The sequence below is a fragment of the Pantherophis guttatus genome, chromosome 14, assembly GCF_059756535.1.
Source record: "Pantherophis guttatus breed Tessera chromosome 14, ASM5975653v1, whole genome shotgun sequence".
NCBI lineage: Eukaryota > Metazoa > Chordata > Lepidosauria > Squamata > Colubridae > Pantherophis > Pantherophis guttatus.
This window is the reverse complement of record NC_142076.1, coordinates 20,121,111-20,139,451: the sequence shown is the minus strand read 5'-3', so window position 1 is coordinate 20,139,451 and position 18,341 is coordinate 20,121,111. Positions and strand designations below refer to the sequence as shown.

At 48.7% G+C, this 18,341-nt stretch overlaps 1 protein-coding gene across 2 annotated transcripts; it reads left to right on the top strand.

The window, feature by feature from the left end:
- Positions 1 to 2,319: 2,319 nt before the first annotated feature.
- Positions 2,320 to 17,129, top strand: AMZ1 (archaelysin family metallopeptidase 1). 2 transcript variants are annotated; one of them, XM_034407945.2, is made up of 7 exons: positions 2,320 to 2,558; positions 8,437 to 8,755; positions 9,590 to 9,757; positions 10,452 to 10,580; positions 12,380 to 12,549; positions 14,149 to 14,325; positions 16,369 to 17,129. In XM_034407945.2, exons 2-7 carry the CDS (start codon positions 8,452 to 8,454, stop codon positions 16,939 to 16,941), a joined length of 1,521 nt encoding a protein of 506 aa, XP_034263836.2. In that variant the 5' UTR covers positions 2,320 to 2,558; positions 8,437 to 8,451; the 3' UTR covers positions 16,942 to 17,129. The 2 variants fall into 2 exon arrangements, with proteins under 2 accessions (XP_034263836.2, XP_034263835.2); XM_034407944.3 differs by having other exon boundaries at positions 2,497 to 2,663.
- Positions 17,130 to 18,341: the final 1,212 nt, after the last annotated feature.

Sequence of the window (18,341 nt, the reverse complement as noted above, 5' to 3'; positions counted from 1 at the left end):
GTGATCTGAATAGGTGACATTTCCCCTCTCCTCTCCCACAGGTGTGTGTCTCCCAAGTGTGAGAAGGAAGCACGCATAAAAGCGAATCGGAATATTCCATCAGCTTTAAACCAAGCAGCGATGAAGATGCGATTATGGGAAATAAACCTCTGTTCCTTTTGCAGCTATGCTAATAGCAGAGGCTAGAGCAGTGTTTCTCAACCTTGGAAGCTTGAAGATGGGTGGACTTCAACTCCCAGAATCCCCCAGCCAGCGCTGCTGGCTGGGGGATTCTGGGAGTTGAAGTCCACCCATCTTCAAGCTACCAAGGTTGAGAAACACTGGGCTAGAAGTGTGTGGCTGTTTTTCTGTGAATGCAAAGACATCTCCAGACCATTCAGTTGGCTTTTTTTTTTCCCCATTACGATGCGATACAGCATCTCTCTGAGGCCAAAGCTGACACCCTCTGCCTCCGAGACAGAATGAAGTGTGGTGCCAAATGGAACCTCCACCCATTTTAATTGACTGGGGAATTCTGGGAATTGAAGTCCAGGAATCATAAATGCAGGGGGAATTCTGGTGGTTGAAGTCCATCCGTTTTAGTTGGCTGGGGAATTCTGGGACGTGAGCTCCACTCATTTTAGTTGGCTGGGGAATTCTGGGAATTGAAGTCCACCCGTTTTAGTTGGCTGGGGAATTCTGGGAATTGAAGTCCAGGAATCATAAATGCAGGGGGAATTCTGGGAATTGAAGTCCACTGATTTTAGTTGGCTGGGGAACTCTGGGAATTGAACTCCAGCCGTTTTAGTTGGCTGGGGAATTCTGGGATTTGAACTCCACCCATTTTAGTTGGCTGGGAAATTCTGGGAATTGAAGTCCAGGAATCATAAATGCAGGGGGAATTCTGGGAATTGAAGTCCACCCATTTTAGTTGGCTGGAGAATTCTGGGAACTGAAGTCCAGGAATCATAAATGGGTGGGGAATTCTGGTGGTTGAAGTCCTCAGTCTTAAAGTCGACAATGTTGAGAAACTATGGTCTAGCATCAGAGGCGGACCTGTTCTTTTGTGGATTATTCCACGGGAAAACAAGGAGACATCCTTGTGGATTGGACCTGGGAATGCAGAAGCCCCAAATCTAGTTGGAAGAAGGAGATGGAGACAGAGAGAGAAATATACACTGAAAAACCATTGGCCAGTTTAAAGCCAGGAATTGCAGGCCATCTCGGCCTTTTTGCTCTCAGCTCCTGAAGCCCAACCAGTTTTGCAGACTTAAATCCAAACAAGGAAGACCCCCATCTGAACAGACTCCGTGCCCTCCAATTTCCAAGGGACAGCCTTTAAAAGAGAGAGAGGGTCATTCAATCATTTCCTTGGAAAGGAGACGGGAGGGCTTGGGAGTTCGACACACACGGAGCTTTCTTTTGGAGACAGACATGATTAAGAAGGGAGAGGGAGAGCAATGAAAGGCGAGAGGGACACCCCCCCCCATGACCTCCCCTCAGAAGCCAGGAGGGAGAGGGATTGCCAAAGGTCAAGGCTGAGACCCAGACCCCCATGCCCAAGAAATCTGGAAGGCGTTCCTAGCCCAGCCTCTGGATAATCGGGTATCTTTGGGAGGATGGAAAGCAAAGCGTGAATTCTCGAATACAGCTCATCTGCCTGCAACCCCACACTGCATATCGGACATTAATACAATTGAGCGAGTCCAGAGAGATTTCACGAGAAGAGCCCTCCGCTCTTCTTTCTGCTCGCAACAAAGAGCGAGCCTTGAAGAGCCTTGGTAGAACAGTGGTTTAATGCACCCTGTTATTAACACAGCTGCCTGCAATTTCTGCAGGTTCGAATCTCTCCAAGGCTCAAGGTTGACTCAGCCTTCCATCCTTTCTAAGGTAGGTGAAATGAGGACCCAGTTTGTGGGGGCAATAAGCTGACTTTGTATAAATATACAAAAGGATGAAGGCTATTGCTTAACGCATTGTAAGCCGCCCTGAGTCTCCGGAGAAGGGCGGCATATAAATCAAATTTTAAAAAAAAATCCCTTATGCCACCAGACTTGAAATTATGAGATTAGACAATTTAGGACTACGCAGCCTTCGGTCTGACCTAAGTGTAGTATACTAAACTATCTGCTACAACATCCTACCTGTCCATGACTACTTCAGCTTCAACCTCAATAATAATAACACCGGGGATCCCCCACCCTTATGGAAAACGTATTTACCTCCAGCCGCCTTTCCTCCTCTGGAAAAGGGCCAGAGAAAAGCCATCCAAACGACCCCCGCCCCGCCCCAGCAACCCCCCCCCCCACTTCCCAAGCGGTGGGGAGTCCCCACGCCTTGTTTTTCCTCCAGTGGGAACTTCGCCCCGGCTTCCCTCGATCGACTCTACACCCCCCCCCCCCAAAAAAGCAGGTCGCCTCCCCCCCTCCGCAACGTCACCGGCTCGGAAGCATCCTTCCCTCCGGTGCTGCCCCCCCCCTCCATCATCCGCCCAACCAACCAGCCTGAGCTTGCCAGCCCGCCGAGCTCTGCAGAAAGGCGAGCCAGCGGCGTCACGCAGCCCAGCCGGGGTCCGAGCGGTAAGTCCCGTGCCCGGTCAGCCGGCCGAAGACCCCCCCCGGCCTCCCCAGCAGCGAGAAGGAGGGAAGGAGACTGAGCTGACCCAGCCGTGGTCGCTTGCAAAGGTGGGAGACTCCGCTGAGGAAGGAAAAGAAGGAAGGAAGGGAGGAAGGGAGGGAGGGAAGGGAAGAGAGAGGGAGGGAGGGATGAAGGAGGGAAGGAAGGAATAGAAGGGAAGGGAAGAGAGAGGGAGGGAGGGAGGGATCAAGGAAGGAAGGAAGGGAGCAAGGAAGGAAAGAAGGAAGAGAAGGGAAGGGAAGAGAGGGAGGGAGGATTAGAAAGAAAGGGAAGAGGGAGGGAGGAAGGAACAGAGGGGAAGGGAAGAGAGGGAGGGAGGAAGGAAAGAAAGAAGGAAGAGAGGGGAAGGGGAGGGAGGGAGGAAGGAAGGAAGAGAGGGGAAGGGAAGAGAGGGAGGGAGGATTAGAAAGGAAGGGAAGAGAGAGGGAGGGAGGAAGGAAGGAAGGAAGGAAGGAAGGAAGGAAGGAAGGAAGGAAGGAAGGAAGGAAGGAAGGAAGAGAGGGGAAGGAAAGAGAGAAGGAGGAGGAAGATGGCAGGGGAGAAAGGGACGGAGGGGTCCGGATAAGATCCGGAGGGACCGGGGCTTTCAGAGGGACTTTTGCCGACCGACCCCCCCCACCCCCAGCCCCCAAGGGAAGATGCATGTCGAGCATCGGCGGAGAGACCGACCAGCGAGTCGCGTTTGCGGGGCGTCGGGGAGTTTGCGGGGCCCCGTGGAGCGAGCCTCTCCCCTTCCCTACGCCCCAAGGATGGCGAGACCCCTGCCCTGCCCTGCCCTGCCCTCCCCCCCCCCGTTGCCTGGCCCAACGCCTGGGCAGGTCCCCCATCCATCCCCGGGTAGGGAAACGCACCGGCGGCACGGGAGGCTGTGGAATTTGAGCGGCGGGTCTTTCGGCTGTGGTCGGGGCGCAAGGGAGCCGTCGGGGCCAGGAGATAAATGGTTTTCTTGCGCGAGTGGTCGGTCCCGCGAGGAGGGAGGCTGCACGGCTGGGATGTGGGCAAAAGAGGGGCTTCCCCCCCACTCCTCAAGCCTGTCTCCCCTTTTCCAAGCCTGCAAAGCATGGCAAGAAGGGAGGGAGGGAGGAAAGAAAGAAGGAACTGAAAGGGAGAGAGGGAGGGAGGGAGAGAGGGAGGGAGGGAGGGAGGAAAGAAAGAAAGAAGGAACTGAAAGAGAGAGATGGAGGGAGGGAGGGAGGGAGGGAGGAAAGAAGGAACTGAAAGAGAGAGATGGAGGGAAAGAGGGAGGGAGAGAGGGAGGGAGGAGATGAGGAGATAAGAAAAGAGAGGAAAGGATGGAAGGGAGAGAGGGAGGGAGGAAGGAAGGAAGGAAAGAAGGAACTGAAAGAGGGAGGGAGGGAGAGATGGAGGGAGGAAGGAGATGAGGAGGTAGGAAAAGAGAGGAAAGGAAGGGAGGGAGGGGGGAAGGAAGGAAAGAAGGAACTGAAGGAGAGAGATGGAGGGAGGGAGGGAGGGAGGAAAGAAGGAACTGAAAGAGAGAGATGGAGGGAAAGAGGGAGGGAGAGAGGGAGGGAGGAGATGAGGAGATAAGAAAAGAGAGGAAAGGATGGAAGGGAGAGAGGGAGGGAGGAAGGAAGGAAGGAAAGAAGGAACTGAAAGAGGGAGGGAGGGAGAGATGGAGGGAGGGAGGAGATGAGGAGGTAGGAAAAGAGAGGAAAGGAAGGAAGGAAGGAAGGAAGGAAGGAAGGAAGGAAGTGAAGGAGAGAGATGGAGGGAGGGAGGGAGGAAGGAGATGAGGAGGAAGGAAAAGAGAGGAAAGGATGAAAGGATGGAAGGGAGGGGAGAAGGAAGGAAGGAAGGAAAAAAGGAACTGAAGGAGAGAGATGGAGGGAGGGAGAGATGGAGGGAGGGAGGGAGGAGATGAGGAGGAAGGAGAAGAGAGGAAAGGAAGGAAGGAAGGAAGGAAGGAAGGAAGGAAGGAAGGAAGGAAGGAAGGAAGGAAGGAAGGAAGTGAAGGAGAGAGATGGAGGGAGGGAGGGAGGAAGGGGGGGGTACATGGTATGGCTGTTTCCCCCAAACTGGCACTCATCTAAATGAAATGATGTGAAGGAGCGAAACCAGCATCTTTCCATACAGGGCTGGTTAAACAGATCATGGCAGCCTCTGATTCATCCCCTGCCCTGAGGCAGGATGGGCTTTAAAGAAAGGAAGGAAATATTGGAGACAGATGTGGAACTGCGCAGGCAGGGTACCCAAATTCCCCACGAGAAACAACTGTCACTTACACCACCATCCTGCCTTGAAAGTATCTGGAATTCACCCTCAATGTGCACAGCAATCGAGTCAATATGGATAGAAGAGAATATTTGGAGATCAGGGCTGATCTACCGTGTTCTCTGAACTTGGGGGTTTTCTTGCAGACGTTTCGTGACCCAACTAGGTAATACCATCAGTGCTAGAAGGAGCCCTGGTGGCGCAGTGGTTAGAATGCAGTATTGCAGGCAAACGCTGCCCACAGCCTGGGAATTTGTTCCTGATGGGGCTCGAGGTTGACTCAGCTGTCCATCCTTCCAAGGTAGGTTAAAAGAGGACCCACATTGTTGGGGGCAAATAGGCTGACATTTTAAGTCACCCAGAGTGTGCTGTAAAGCACTATATAAGTCTAAGTGCTGTTGCTATAGAAGAGATAATAAACAGCAAACTTTCCTTCTAGCACTGATCATGTTACCTAGTTGGGTAATGAAACGTCTGGAAGAAAACAGCCAAGCTCAGAGAGCACCAAGGACCCAACAGTCCTCCTCCTCCTCCTCCTCCTCCTCCTCCTCCTCCTCCTCCTCCTCCTCCTCCTCCTCCTCCTCCTCCTCCTCCTCCTCCTCCTCCTCCTCCTCCCTCCTTCTCCTTCACTCCACAAACCCCACTCTCTACCACTACCCAGTTGGGTAATGAAACGTTTGCAAGAAACCCACCAAGGTCAGAGAGCATCTAGGACCCCAAAGCTAGCAAGTATTAGCATCTGATTCCCTAAATCAGGGGTCAGCAATCTGCAGCTCTGGAGCCTCATGTGGCTCTTTCACCCCTCTGCTGTGGCTCCCTGTCACTCAAAATATGCGTCACAACCTCCAATGTGCAACACCCACCTGCACACGATTTATTGAGCTTTTTAACCCCCGGTAGGCCAACCATGGATAAATCCAAGAAAAGAAAATTTTCAGAAGGAAACAGAACGTTTAATTCAACTACATATGCTAGTTTGTGGCTGCTCAAGAAATTGTCAGGCACAGGAAGGGTTTTGTGGCTCCCGGTGTTTTCTTTTCTGTGGGAAACGGGTCCAAATGGCTCTTTGAGTGTTTAAGGTTGCAGACCCCTGCCTTAGATCGAGAGCCGTTTACTTCCTAAAATGATTTGTCCCTGCAGAAGATTTAAGAAATACTCCCAACTCCAAAGTGGAACTAAATTTAATCTACGCCTCTCCTAGCTTTGCATGCATTCCCTCCCACACTTGTGGGGTCCGATGAATGTTACAAAGATGTCATCACATCGGGGGCTAAGCTCTATCTCCGTCCAGGAAGTTCTTGGATGATCCTCTGTGGGCTGTCTCCTCTCTTCTTACCCCTACCCACAAATCTGTGAAGCCAGGCCAGAAGAAATTCAGACTGGAAATAAACATATTGGAGTAAAAATTGAATCTGAAAATCATTTCCCATGTGTCTTTCGGGGGAAGCAGCAAATAAGAGGAACTAGGATGCGAAACCTTCTCGGTCTGGATGAAACCAAAGCATTAAAACAGAACTGATTTATTTCTGTTCTTTCCAGACCAGACCAACTTCCTTTTCGCTCCTATTTTGCAAAAGATTCCAGAAACATTTCAAGAGCCTCTAAACTAAGCTTCAGGGAAGCTTAATCTATGAATGCTGGAATACCAGATTTTATTCCCTCTCATATATATATATATAAAACTCCTGCCTCTTTAGAAGGGATGTTTCAGCATTCCAGTACCCAGGTCCAAAAATAAGGAAATTAGTCTCATCCTGCGTTGACAGGGTTTATTTCAGGGGTGAAATCCACATTTTTTTTTACTACCGGTTCTGTGGGCATGGTTTGGTGGGCGTGGTGTGGCTTGGTGGGCGTGGTGTGGCTTGGTGGGCGTGGCAGGGGAAGCATACTGCAAACTCTCCCTTCCCACCCCACTCCAGGGGAAGCATACTGCAAACTCTCCATTCCCAGCCCACTCCAGGGGAAGCATACTGCAAACTCTCCATTCCCAGCCCACTCCAGGGGCAGGATACTACAAAATCTCCATTCCCACCCCACTCCTGGAGAAGGATACTACAAAATCCCCATTCCCTCCCTGGTCCTGGGGGAAGGATATTGCAAAATCTCCATTCCCACCCCACTCTGGGGCCAGCCAGAAGTGGTATTTGCCGGTTCTCCGAACTGCTCAAAATTTCCGCTACCGGTTCTGCTGGATTTCACCCCTGGTTTATTTAATCATGGTTTGTTGACTGTACTCCGGCTGGCTGGATTCACACAACACAACGAGTCAGAGCCAAGTACAGGAAGCTCTCCACTTACGACCATCCATTTAGCGAATGTTCACAGTTGCGATAGTGCTGAGAAGAGTGACTTACGACAAGTCCTCCCACTTACGACTGTCGCAGTGATCCCCTCTGGGATGGGGGAATTCTGGGAACTGAAACCCAGCCTCTTAAATCAGCCAAGGTTAGCTGATTTGATTCGTGTTCGTGCACATAATTGTGTGGTTTCTAGTGGCAATTAAGCGTGGCTTGTAGAGAACTTTATGCGGGCAGAAACAACAATTTTAAAAAAATACAGATTTTTCAATACCATTAAAACACGTCCATACAGGGTCCTGGGATCAATTATGTTTCACCCTACAGAAATACAGCCTCATTTTACCGGTTACTAGAAACCCAAACGGGACCACGAAGCGCTAAGAGAATTCATTAAAATGCCTTTTCACCCCCAGCATGTTGAAACATCATCGTCTTTCCTTTAGAAGGGACCCCAAGGTTGATTTGGGGTTTTACTACCTCACAAGCGTCTGCAGTCATCTTTTTGGTGTATGTTTTATTCGGGGGGGGGGCAGGAAGCGGGGGGGTGTACGCCGGAGGAAAACAGTTTGCGAGTAGCCCAGACGCGTACTTTCAAACAGAATAATCCAGGGATGCTTGCCACACGTTGGGAGTTGCTAAAGAGGAGCCAAGTCACAAAAAATAAGAATTATTCATGAATGAATGGGGAACGGCTGCAAGTTTTCCCGATGTGCAATTTTTGGCAGGACGGCGGTTAAAACTTATTTGAAAGGAAGAGACCCGGTTGGGCAGCCGGAAACAGAACAATGCTGAGGAAGAGTGAGGTGGTGGAAGAGTTTGAGAAAATGGAAATTATTAATTTTTTTGGTAGCCGCCGTAATTCCGGGAGCTTTCCACTACGGGGGTGGAAATTTTCCCGTCAGCCTTCTCCCTTGGTGGAAAGGCTAAGCATTAAATGTGGCAGGGCCTCGCTCACCAATATTCCAGTTGTGTTTGTGTTGGTAATGTGTGGGAGGCATTAATGACATTTTATATTTTCTTTTGCCCTGCTGGGAAAAAAAATTATCATTTTATTTTCCCTTTCCCTTCCATGCGCGTGAAGTCCAGTTGGCAGGCGCACTGGAACCCGGAAAAGCAACGGGCGACAGCTCGCGTGCCCAGAGAGATGGCTCTGTGTGCCACTTCCAGCACATGTGCCATAGGTTCACCATCACAACCCTTCCAGAACAAATGGCAGTCGAGTCTCTTCTTTGCCAAGTGTGGGTAACCTGGTTAATCACCGGCTTTTCCCTTTGTTCCTCCCAACCAGATTCGGCTGTCAGCGATGTTGCAGTGCAGACATACTCAGGAATTCAGCTTTGGGCCCCGGGCATTGAAGGATGCTCTGATTTCCACCAATCCTGCCTTGCAGGAGCTCTACGCCAAAGCTTTCTCTAGCACCGAAAAACTCTTCCTGTCTGAAGCCTACAACCCACACCGGACCCTTTTCTGCAGCTTGTTCATCAGGACGGCTTTCGATTGGCTGCTCAGCCACCCCGATGCCCCGGAGGATTTTGAGACCTTCTACTACACATTGCTAAAGAAAAAGCAACGGTTTTGCCGCAAGCACATCTACCTGCAACCCATAGGTAAGCCGGCTGATGGATCGGAAGGCGGGTGGGAGGAAGGAAGGAAGGAAGGAAGGAAGGAAGGAAGGAAGGAAGGAAGGAGCCTACCTACCTGCCTTCTCTTGCAATAGCAGCTTTCTTAGGGCAGCCCTTCGCAGGGATACTCCATTCCATGGTGTTCCTTAAGAGTCAGAGTCCAAGGAGCTTCCCTAAACCCATTGTAAAATTCTACTAGGACTAGTAGAATCGGTGATGTTTTGATAAGCTGTTTCATCCATTTCTTCCTGCATCAATTTTCTCACATTGCTTTGACTACTACTGTGTTACCCCCAAAGTAAGACTGAGTCTTATATTAATTGTTGTTCCAAAAGATGCATCAGGGTTTATTTTCTGGTTAGATCTTGTTTTTGAGAAAATACGGTACTAAATGCATCCGTCTGTCTGATGATCTTAACTGAGGCTTATTTTTTGGGTAGGACTTATATTACGAGCATGCTGAAAAATCATGCTAGGGCTTATTTTCTGGCTGGGTCTTATTTTTGAGAAAATACGGTACTAAATATGTCCATCTGGCTGACTATCTTAACTGAGGCTTATTTTTTGGGTAGGGCTTATATTACGAGCATCCTGAAAAATCATGCTAGGGCTTATTTTCTGGTTGGGTCTTATTTTGGGGAAAACACGGTATATGCAGGTAATCCTCGATTTACAAATATTGCTTTAGCTACTGTTCGAAGTTACAAAGAGAGTGAAAAAAGTGACTTAGGACTGGTCCTCACATTTATGACCATTCCAGGATCCTCATAATCATGTGATCAAAAAAGTCACCCTGTCACTTGACGCTTCTGTTCCCAGACCTAAGCGAAGGGCCCGTGGGAATCTCTCTCCTGGATTCCCTCCGGAGCTGCGTGGAGTCTTTCTTTCTGGGTCTCCGAGTCAAGTGCCTCCCTTCTGTCTCCATCTCTTCCATCCACTGCTGTTACCGTCACAATCAGGATTCGGACAGGATGCAGCTTCACACAGGTGAGGTGGCGGGGGTGGACCACCTGGGAGGATGATCATGGTGGAGTCCTTGGGAACTTTAAGACGAGGTCCTCGGTGGTCTCTGAGCTTGGTTGTTTTCTTGCAGACGTTTCATGGCCTGACGAGGTAATGGTATCAGTGGTAGAAAGGAGAGGGGTTTGCAGGGAGGAGGAGGAGAAGGAGGAGGACGACCACCGTGGGGTCCTTGGTGCTCTCCAAACTTAGTTATTTTCCTGCGGACGTTTCATTACCCAACTAGGGAACCTCATCAGTGTTAGAAGGGACTGGAGTTTGTGGATTGGAAGTGGAGGATGATGGGGTCCTTAGTTGCTCTCTGAGCTTGGTTGTTTTCTTGCAGACCTTTCAAGACCTGTCTAGGTAATATTATCAGTGCTAGAAGGGAGAGGGGTTTGCAGAGAAGAGGAGGAGGAGGACTGTGGGGTCCTTGGTGGCCTGGTTGCATTCGTCACAGCACAACTGGGCTGCAACTTTCATTTGCTAGAACTTCTTTCCATTCATTTTGAAGAAGCTGTCCTTTGTATGAAACAGCCTTTTGTCTGACTCGTCTCAAAGCAGACCAGACTGTTCTTTGTTTTGAAAAAAAAAAAAAAACGAGCATGCTACAGTACATCCAACCCAAGTCCCAAAGTTTCAGGCGTAATTCCATCCTGTCGTTTTTTGTTTGCTCCTTTAGATGGCATCTTGACCTTTCTGAAGAACAACAAGCCGATGGACGCTCTCTGTGTCCTGGGCCTCACCCTCGCTGACCTCTACCCGTGCGAGACGTGGAGTTTCACCTTTGGCAAGTTCTTGCCAGGCCAAGGTTTGCTTGATATTTTGGTCCTCTTCTGGGTTGGGTCAACCTTCCAAAAGTTGAGTCGAAGGTGTGCGCTGTTGGTATGAGATTTCTGAGATAAGAGGGAGATCCAGAAGCTCTTCACTGCCACGTCTGATGAGGGGAGTTAGAAAGAGCTTCAAAAACGTGGTTTCTTACTTCAATTTTTACAGAATGTGATAAATCGTACTTCTTTGGGCACTAAAATTCCAAGGTGTTCTTAATATTGCAAGTGTTGCAGTGGTGGGATTCCAAATCTTTTCCCACCGGTTCGATGAGAGCGCGGTTCGCACGCACGTGCAGCACTCGAACACTGCCCTCGGTGTCAGCGCTGGTGAGCTGAGCTGTTGCCGTGCGAATCAGCTGAGCTAAAAAACACGGGAATGTAGGACAGGGAACGGCGGGGGCGGGAGGGCGGGGCCAGCCAGAGGTGGTATTTGCCAGTTCTCCGAACTACTCAAAATTTCCGCTACCGGTTCGCCCGAATCTGTCAGAACCAGCTGAATACCACCTCTGAAGTGTTGGCCTGAAGGTTCCCATAGAAAAGGTTGCCGAGATTAGAGAAGATCGTCTTCTCAAGAATGAGAAGAACTTTGCTAGAAATTGGCCCTAGCAAAATTTCTGACCAGAGAAATCTGTGAAAGGAGACAAACACAACACTACGGATATCTTTCCATGGCATCGCTAGCTACATTTCCATCCTGAAACGACCACGATGCCACCAATCCCTCAAGAGCATTCAAGTGATGCCACCTTCTTCTCTCCCAAACTCTTTTCCCCCCAGAAGTTCATTCATAAAACATTCCATCCTGTTTTTATTCTACAGATATTTGGCTTCCGTTATCTTGTCCCTTCTCTCTATTGGTCCTTCTCTTCACTGCCAAAGCTCCTTCAACAGGGAACCTCAATTGGATGAGGAAGCCAGATCCAAAACACAGGGACTAATGAAACTCTTTTTTTCCCCCCCACTACCAATCTATTTTTGAACGGTTGCTAAAAAGAAAAAGCACATTTAGTTCTAAACTTTGCATCCAGAGATCCCGGCAGCTCTTCTGTTGTGGAATAATTCTACCGTTTGCACTAAACTATACCGTAGCAGAGACATCACTGAGGCACAGCTGGTTTAGCTCCATCTCCCCTTTTTGATATTGGGGACGGATTAAAAGCTGGCAGAAATGAGAGATGAAAAAAAAATCATCTTCTTCTTTTAACAATCCCTTGTGCGGTGGAGTCTGGACAACTGAATGGAGCTGAGTGTTTCCTGGCCAGATGCCTTTCCTGTCACCAATGCGGAGTTTTTTTCGGCAGATATATTTCTCATCGTGCCCAGAGAGAGAAATATCTGCCTCTACCTAGGATCGAACTCACAGAACTCACCTGATTGTGAGGTGAGAGCTCCACCTCTAGGCCACCGCTGATTGAGCCTTAGCCCAAGCTTCATTCTGCTGCTTTTTTATAACCAGCTTGTTTGTTATTTATTCCTTGGCTGTGAGCTGAGATGTCCTTGAAGGGGTTAAAGCTGAAGAAGGCCTGGTCATTGAAACCAACCTTAATCCAACTGTGATTCACTTTCATTCCATTGTGTGTGGAATTACCTCACGGCTCCTCTTGTAAAATGTACCCGTTGCGCTAGAAATCGATTTAAAATGGCCCAAGGACCAAGTGTTTGAAACAGATGGTTCAACCCGGCACAGGAAGTCTGTCCTTGATGGTTGCGTACAGGAGATGACACACCTGCGGGAAATGCAACCCACCTTTCTCACCCTTCGTTTCCTCTCTCTCCGTAGAAGTGGGCGTCTGCAGCTTTGCCAGATTTTCCAGCGATTTCCCGCAGGTGACTTGCCCGGCTTTCAATCCATCTCCACGCCGACAGGAAGCTCGTGACGAAGAAGAAGTGGAACTAGCCAAGAAGCAGACCTTGTTGTTCAACATGTTGGAAATGCTTCAGTGTTGCAAGGTGAGGAGCACCCGGGCCAGAGCGGGTTCAAAAATAGTTAAGAGACATGCTCTGGTGTAGATTTCTCATGCTTCTGGTGGGAAAGATCTCACCAACGTGGCCTGCTGGAATGACCTTCTGAGGTTTGGAGATTTTTAAGGGAGGCTTGGGAATTCTGGGAGTTGAAATCCATAAGTCTTAATGTTGGCAAGATTGGACGCCCCTGCTCCATGTCTGGGCTGGGGAATTCTGGGAGTTGAAGTTTACATGCTCTGGTGTAGACTTCTCACGGTGGGAAAGATCTCAGCAACGTGGCCTGCTGGAATGGCCTCCTGAGGTTTGGAGCGTTTTAAGTGAGGCTGGATGGGACGATGGACTTTTTTTGAGAGGGCTCCCCGAAGGCCAAACTAGGATGTTCAGAAAGCCAATGATACAACGGATTCTAAGGTTGTTCAGATATGGTCAAGAAGGCAACAGTTGTAGGAGGTTCTACAGCAGGGGTTGGCCACGATGTCAACTTTATGACCTGTGGACTTCAACGCCCAGAATTCCTGAGCCAGTTGAAGTCCAGTTCATAAAGTTGATAGTTGTCCATCCTTGTTCTACAGCCAATTCTCACCCTTTGATGGTGTATTTAGGGACAACAGAATAACAGAGTTGGAAGGGACCTTGGAGGTCTTCTAGTCCAACCTCGTGCGAAAGCAGGAGACCCTAGACCAGGGGGTGGGGGGTGGCAATTGTGGCTCTTTTACAACCTGTAAAAGCCAAGCTGTCTCAGGAATTCTGGGAGTTGAAGTCCACAGGTTGTAAAAGAGCCACAATTGCCCACCCCTGGTCTAGACCATTTCAGATAATAATATCGCAGATGCCTCTAAAGATTCCCCCTTCCCCTCCAAATCATATCAATAAGACTCAGCCTTGCACAACGCTGAATCAATAATAACGGGCAGGATTCCATACTTTTCTGTTCCACTGGATTAACTCTTCGAAACACCCAAATGGAAGGATGTGAAGGTTTGACAGGGATACGAGATGGAGTATTTGTCATTCAATGCAGCATCGTCATAGAGAGTATTTTAACTTACTTGCACCTGTGTATGGTTTGCCCATTGCACAGTGGCAGATAGGACAGCGCTCCAGAGGGTCAACGTCATTGCCCAGAGGATTGTTGGTTGCCCCCTCCCCTCTTTGGAAGAGCTTTAGAGCCCCCGCTACCTTAAGAAAGTTCAAAACATTCTTAAAGATCCATCTCATCCTGGGCACCCCCTTTTTTTTTTTTTGAACTATTACCATTTGGTAGACGGTACAGGACAATAAAAACAAGGACAAATAGGCTGAGAAACAGAGCACTAACTATATTGAACTCTACTGTATAGTGCAATATTAATGCAATATCAGGGGGTTTTAATGCAATTGTATAGAATGTGAAGGATGTGTGTTTGGATTTTGTTTTTATAATTATAATGCACACCTCGTACACGTTGTACGAGGTGCGATGACAATAAAGTAAACCAAACTAAAACTAATAGGGACACGGGAAGAAAAGCCAAGGAATTGAACCCTAGGCAGGGAGACAGTTGCCTGTTCGACTTGATGGATTCTTAATTTTTCCTACGAAAGATCACGTGTCACGAGATCTGTCATCTGATCGGCTTGGGGAACTGCCGTTGGCTTCAGTGCATCATGCAAGGGGCCCTCAGCTTGGACGAGATCCTGCTGCGGCCGCTGGAACCGTGCCCGATATGTCTCCGGAAGCTGCAGTACGTGGTGGGCTTCAAGCTCATTGAGCGCTACAGGGTGAGTTAAGGATAAGAGGTGGCATGGTCCTTCTTCTCTAGGTCAAGTCCAGCTCCTTGTTGAGGAGCTCCAGAAGCCCACCAGAAGAACTGAGGTGTGTTATCAGGGGGGTCAGAGAGTCCTCATAGTTGGTGGCCTTTTGTCAGTAGACTCAGCCTGGGTCCCTGCCACCAGTTTTCTGTTCCAAGTAATGTTGGCCTTCGGTCAAGACTGGAAGAATAGCAATAGCGCTTAGACTTATATACCGCTTCACAGTGCTTTACAGCCCTCTCTAAGTGGTTTACAGTGTCAGCATTTTGGCCCCAACAAGTTGGGTCCTCATTTTACTGACCTCAGAAGGCTGGAAGGATGAGTCAGCCTCGAGCTGGTCAGGATCGAACTCATGGCAGTGGGCAGAGATAGCCTGCAACACTGCATTGTAACAACTGCATCTTTCTTCCTTCCTTCCTTCCTTCCTTCCTTCCTTCCTTCCTTCCTTCCTTCCTTCCTTCCTTCCTTCCTTCCTTCCTTCCTTCCTTCCTTCCTTCCTTCCCAAGCTATAGCAGACTTATATACCACTTCACAATGCTCTACAGCCCTCTCTAAGCGGTTTACAAAGTCAGCATATTGCCCCCAACAATTTGAGTCCTCATTTTACCCATCTCGGAAGGCTGGAAGCCTGAGTCAACCTTGAGCCTGGTGAGATTTGAACTGCCAAATTGCAGTCAGCCGGCAGTCAGCAGAGGTAGCCTGCAGTACTGCCTTCTGACCACTGCGCCACCATAGCACAAGAAACAACTTTTGAGTGGAGAGAAAGATTTGGAGAAGTCAGGAGGAGTTCTTTGCCTCCTGCTTACAGCCTAAATTGGCCACACGGGAGGGGAAAGGAAGTTGGGGAGTGGAAGAGGGCTGGAAGAAAATGCATCACAGCTTATAGTTCAGCCACGGATACCGATTCTGACATTTATAGGATCACAGTCTTATTTGCCACTCAGTTCAGAGTTTGTGTTATGTTTGAAGTATCGAGCGGTCATGTTGTCACTGGGGGTGGGGGTGGGGTGGGCGTCAATCCAAAATTTCTGCCTTAAATTAGAAGGCTGGATGAAATTAGCAGCCAAAGATACTTTCCAACTCTGTCACTGGGTTGCTTCAACTTGGAAATTCCTGCTTTGCAGGACTAATGCCAGGAACTTCCTTTTCAGCTCTCTCACTTCTTTCAAGTTGGTGGGAACTTAGCTTGTCCGCAGACAGTTTCAGAATCGCTTTGACAGCTGTTAAGAAACCAGAAAGTTTTTTTTCCCCCAAAGGTGGTGGCTAGCTTTTGTTTTGTTTTGTTTTATAAAATTGGGTGCATATTTATAGACGGTGCAGAGAAATGATTGCTTGCACAATGCTGTGTAATCACAACAGAAAGATCCCTCTTGCGTGTTTGTTTTTTTCTTGAGGGGAGCGGAATCTGGGGTACAGAAACTCTACCCCCTGGATGCAGACGGTTTCAGAATCACTTTGACAGCTGTTAAGAAACCAGAAAAGGTTTTCCCCCCTCCCAAAGGTTGCTAGATTTTTTTTTACAAAATTGGATGCATAATTGTAGGCAGTGGTGGGATTCAAATAATTTAACAACCGGTTCTCTGCCCTAATGACCAGCTGGGTAGGGGTGGCTCAGTGGTCATGTGATGGTGTGAGCGTGGCCAACTCAATGTCACTCACATCGATGGGCTTAGCTGTTACAATGTAATAAGGGTTAACCAGAGAGGCAGTTTCTGTAAGCAGGGCAATAAAAATTAGGCTAGAACCAACGCCAGAATATTTCCTTCCTGCCTTCCTTACAGGATTAGCTCTGTAAAGTGGGGAAAAAAACAAAATAAGATTCCTTCCAACAACTAGCTCTCCGAACTGCTTAGAAAGTTAACGACCGGTTCTACCGAATAGGTGCGAACTGGCTGAATCCTACCACTGGTTGTAGGCTATGCAGAAAAACGATTGCTTGTAAAATGTTTGTAACCACTACAGAAAAATCCACCTTGTGTGTTTTTTTGGGGTGTGTGTGAATTTGGGGTACAGAAACTCTACGCCTGGATGCAGACGATTTCATCCACCTGGCTCAGCCAAGACTCGACGGATCTCTCCGTATCGGAGGACATTTGGCCACCCAGTGCAGACTCGGGGATGGGTGGTGAGAACGATTCTGAGGCCATCACCTCCCTCTCGGAGCCCTTGACCCCAGACACATGTAGCCAAGCCGCGTCCACCTTGCAGGATCTCGACCTGGATGAGCAGTCGACATCTTTGGCCGGCGTCCCAGACCAAGAACAGCTGGGCAGGGGCACCCCCAAACCCTTAGACATGATCAAGGAATACAAACGGTGGCTCGAGATGTGCATCGCGGCTCTCGAGAAGGATGTGTCGGAAGACGAAATCCAACAACTGGACAAGACTGTGGATGCCCTGGCCCGGTGGGAGATGTTCACGGGCCAGCTGCCCCACAGGCGGAAAGATTTCCATTTCCCCAACGACAGCCCTGGGCTGAGAAAAGTTCTCGGAGACAAATTCTCTTCCTTAAGAAGGAAACTGAACTCCAGAAAACTGGCCAGAGGGGAATCTTCTCCTCACCACTGGAGGTGGGAGGAGAGTTAGCTTCTCGAGACATTTTGCAACCTGTTTTTCGTTTTGTTTTTTTTTAAAAAAAACCAGCGATGAATTCCTCTGTGGGTTTGGTGAAGTCTCGTTTCTTGGATGACGCCTCGTCTTTTCAACTGCACATTCTTATTGTTTCCTCGGATGAAAAAGAATTTCCCAAGCGCAATAAAATACATCTGTTCTTATCTTTCCTCCGGGAGTTCCTGGTGGGGAGGGCGAGGCTCTCTTTCATCTACAAAGGGAGAACGTAGGGATCTTGACGTAATAGTAGTAGCTGTGAGTCTCGTTTCAATTATTGCAATTTGCAGGTCAAGACAAGATCCCTATCAAACACGGCGAGCCTGCTACCATGGGGAAAAAAACACACACACACACACAAATGCAAACAAGCTCTGCAGGAGACAGCTTTACATGTTTATGTAATCATCTTGCAAGTTATGTAATAACTCGATTTTTTTTGACAGTGGTAATTCGGGGTGGGGAACCAAATCCATGCTGTGTAGCATTCTCAAAATAGGAGCGTAGAGAAACCCCCGTTATTCTGCCATCTTCTGCCGGGTGCATCAGGTTTCCTACCTGTTATCATTTCACCTGTTAACACATTTGTCGTCCAGAAAATGCCCCTCTCGGCCTGAACTTCCTCGTGGGACAGGAGAGAGAGAGGAGAGGGAGGGAGGGAGACTGAGTCTGGAAAAAGTGAGGTATTATTAGGTGGGTTTCATTTAACTTTGCTACCAGTTCACTCACGCGTGCCACCTCTGCACATTCGCCAAAGCTTCTGCGTTTGCGCAGATCATATTTGATGACATCCAGGTGGATGGGCAGAGCCTCCCACCGCTGCTACTACCGGTTCGCCCGAACCGAGGCGAACTGGTAACAACCCACCACTGATTAGATACCTTTTTGCTTAATGGTTGGGGCGCAAAAGATCTGGTTTGAAAAGCAGATTTCTCCCTCTTCTCCCACAACGAAGCTTTTTGATTTTATGCAGCGGTTTTAGAATTCCAGATCTCGAAAGGGTTGCTCTTTCCCTTCTCCCCCACGAGTGATCTTAAAATCGGGAACGTAAACGGGAAACCGGTTCAGGAAGGATTCCCTGTTTTAAGGAAATGTTGAATTAGCACTTGGGGTTGACCTAAAACCAGGACTTAGGAAAGCCAGATTTCTCAATGTTGATTTCTCTACCCGAAGACGTTTATCGTTAAAATAGCCAGTTACACACAGCTGCTACCCTATAGCAGTCAATGAGGTGTAGACACCCCCAGGGCATCTTACACTGCCTAAATATCTGAAAAAGAAAACAATAAGCTTAACTTTGAAAAAAAAGGCAAATATACAACCACCCGTCAGATCTTTGGACTCCTTGCATGTTATCTCTCACGAGAAAGAAATCACGG

Coding starts and splice junctions, on each gene's coding strand:
- AMZ1 (XM_034407945.2), top strand. CDS start 8,452: ATGTTGCAGTGCAGACATACTCAGGAATTCAGCTTTGGGCCCCGGGCA. Junction 8,756..9,589: donor CATCTACCTGCAACCCATAG/GTAAGCCGGCTG, acceptor TTCTGTTCCCAG/ACCTAAGCGAAGGGCCCGTG. Junction 14,326..16,368: donor AGCTCATTGAGCGCTACAGG/GTGAGTTAAGGA, acceptor TTTGGGGTACAG/AAACTCTACGCCTGGATGCA.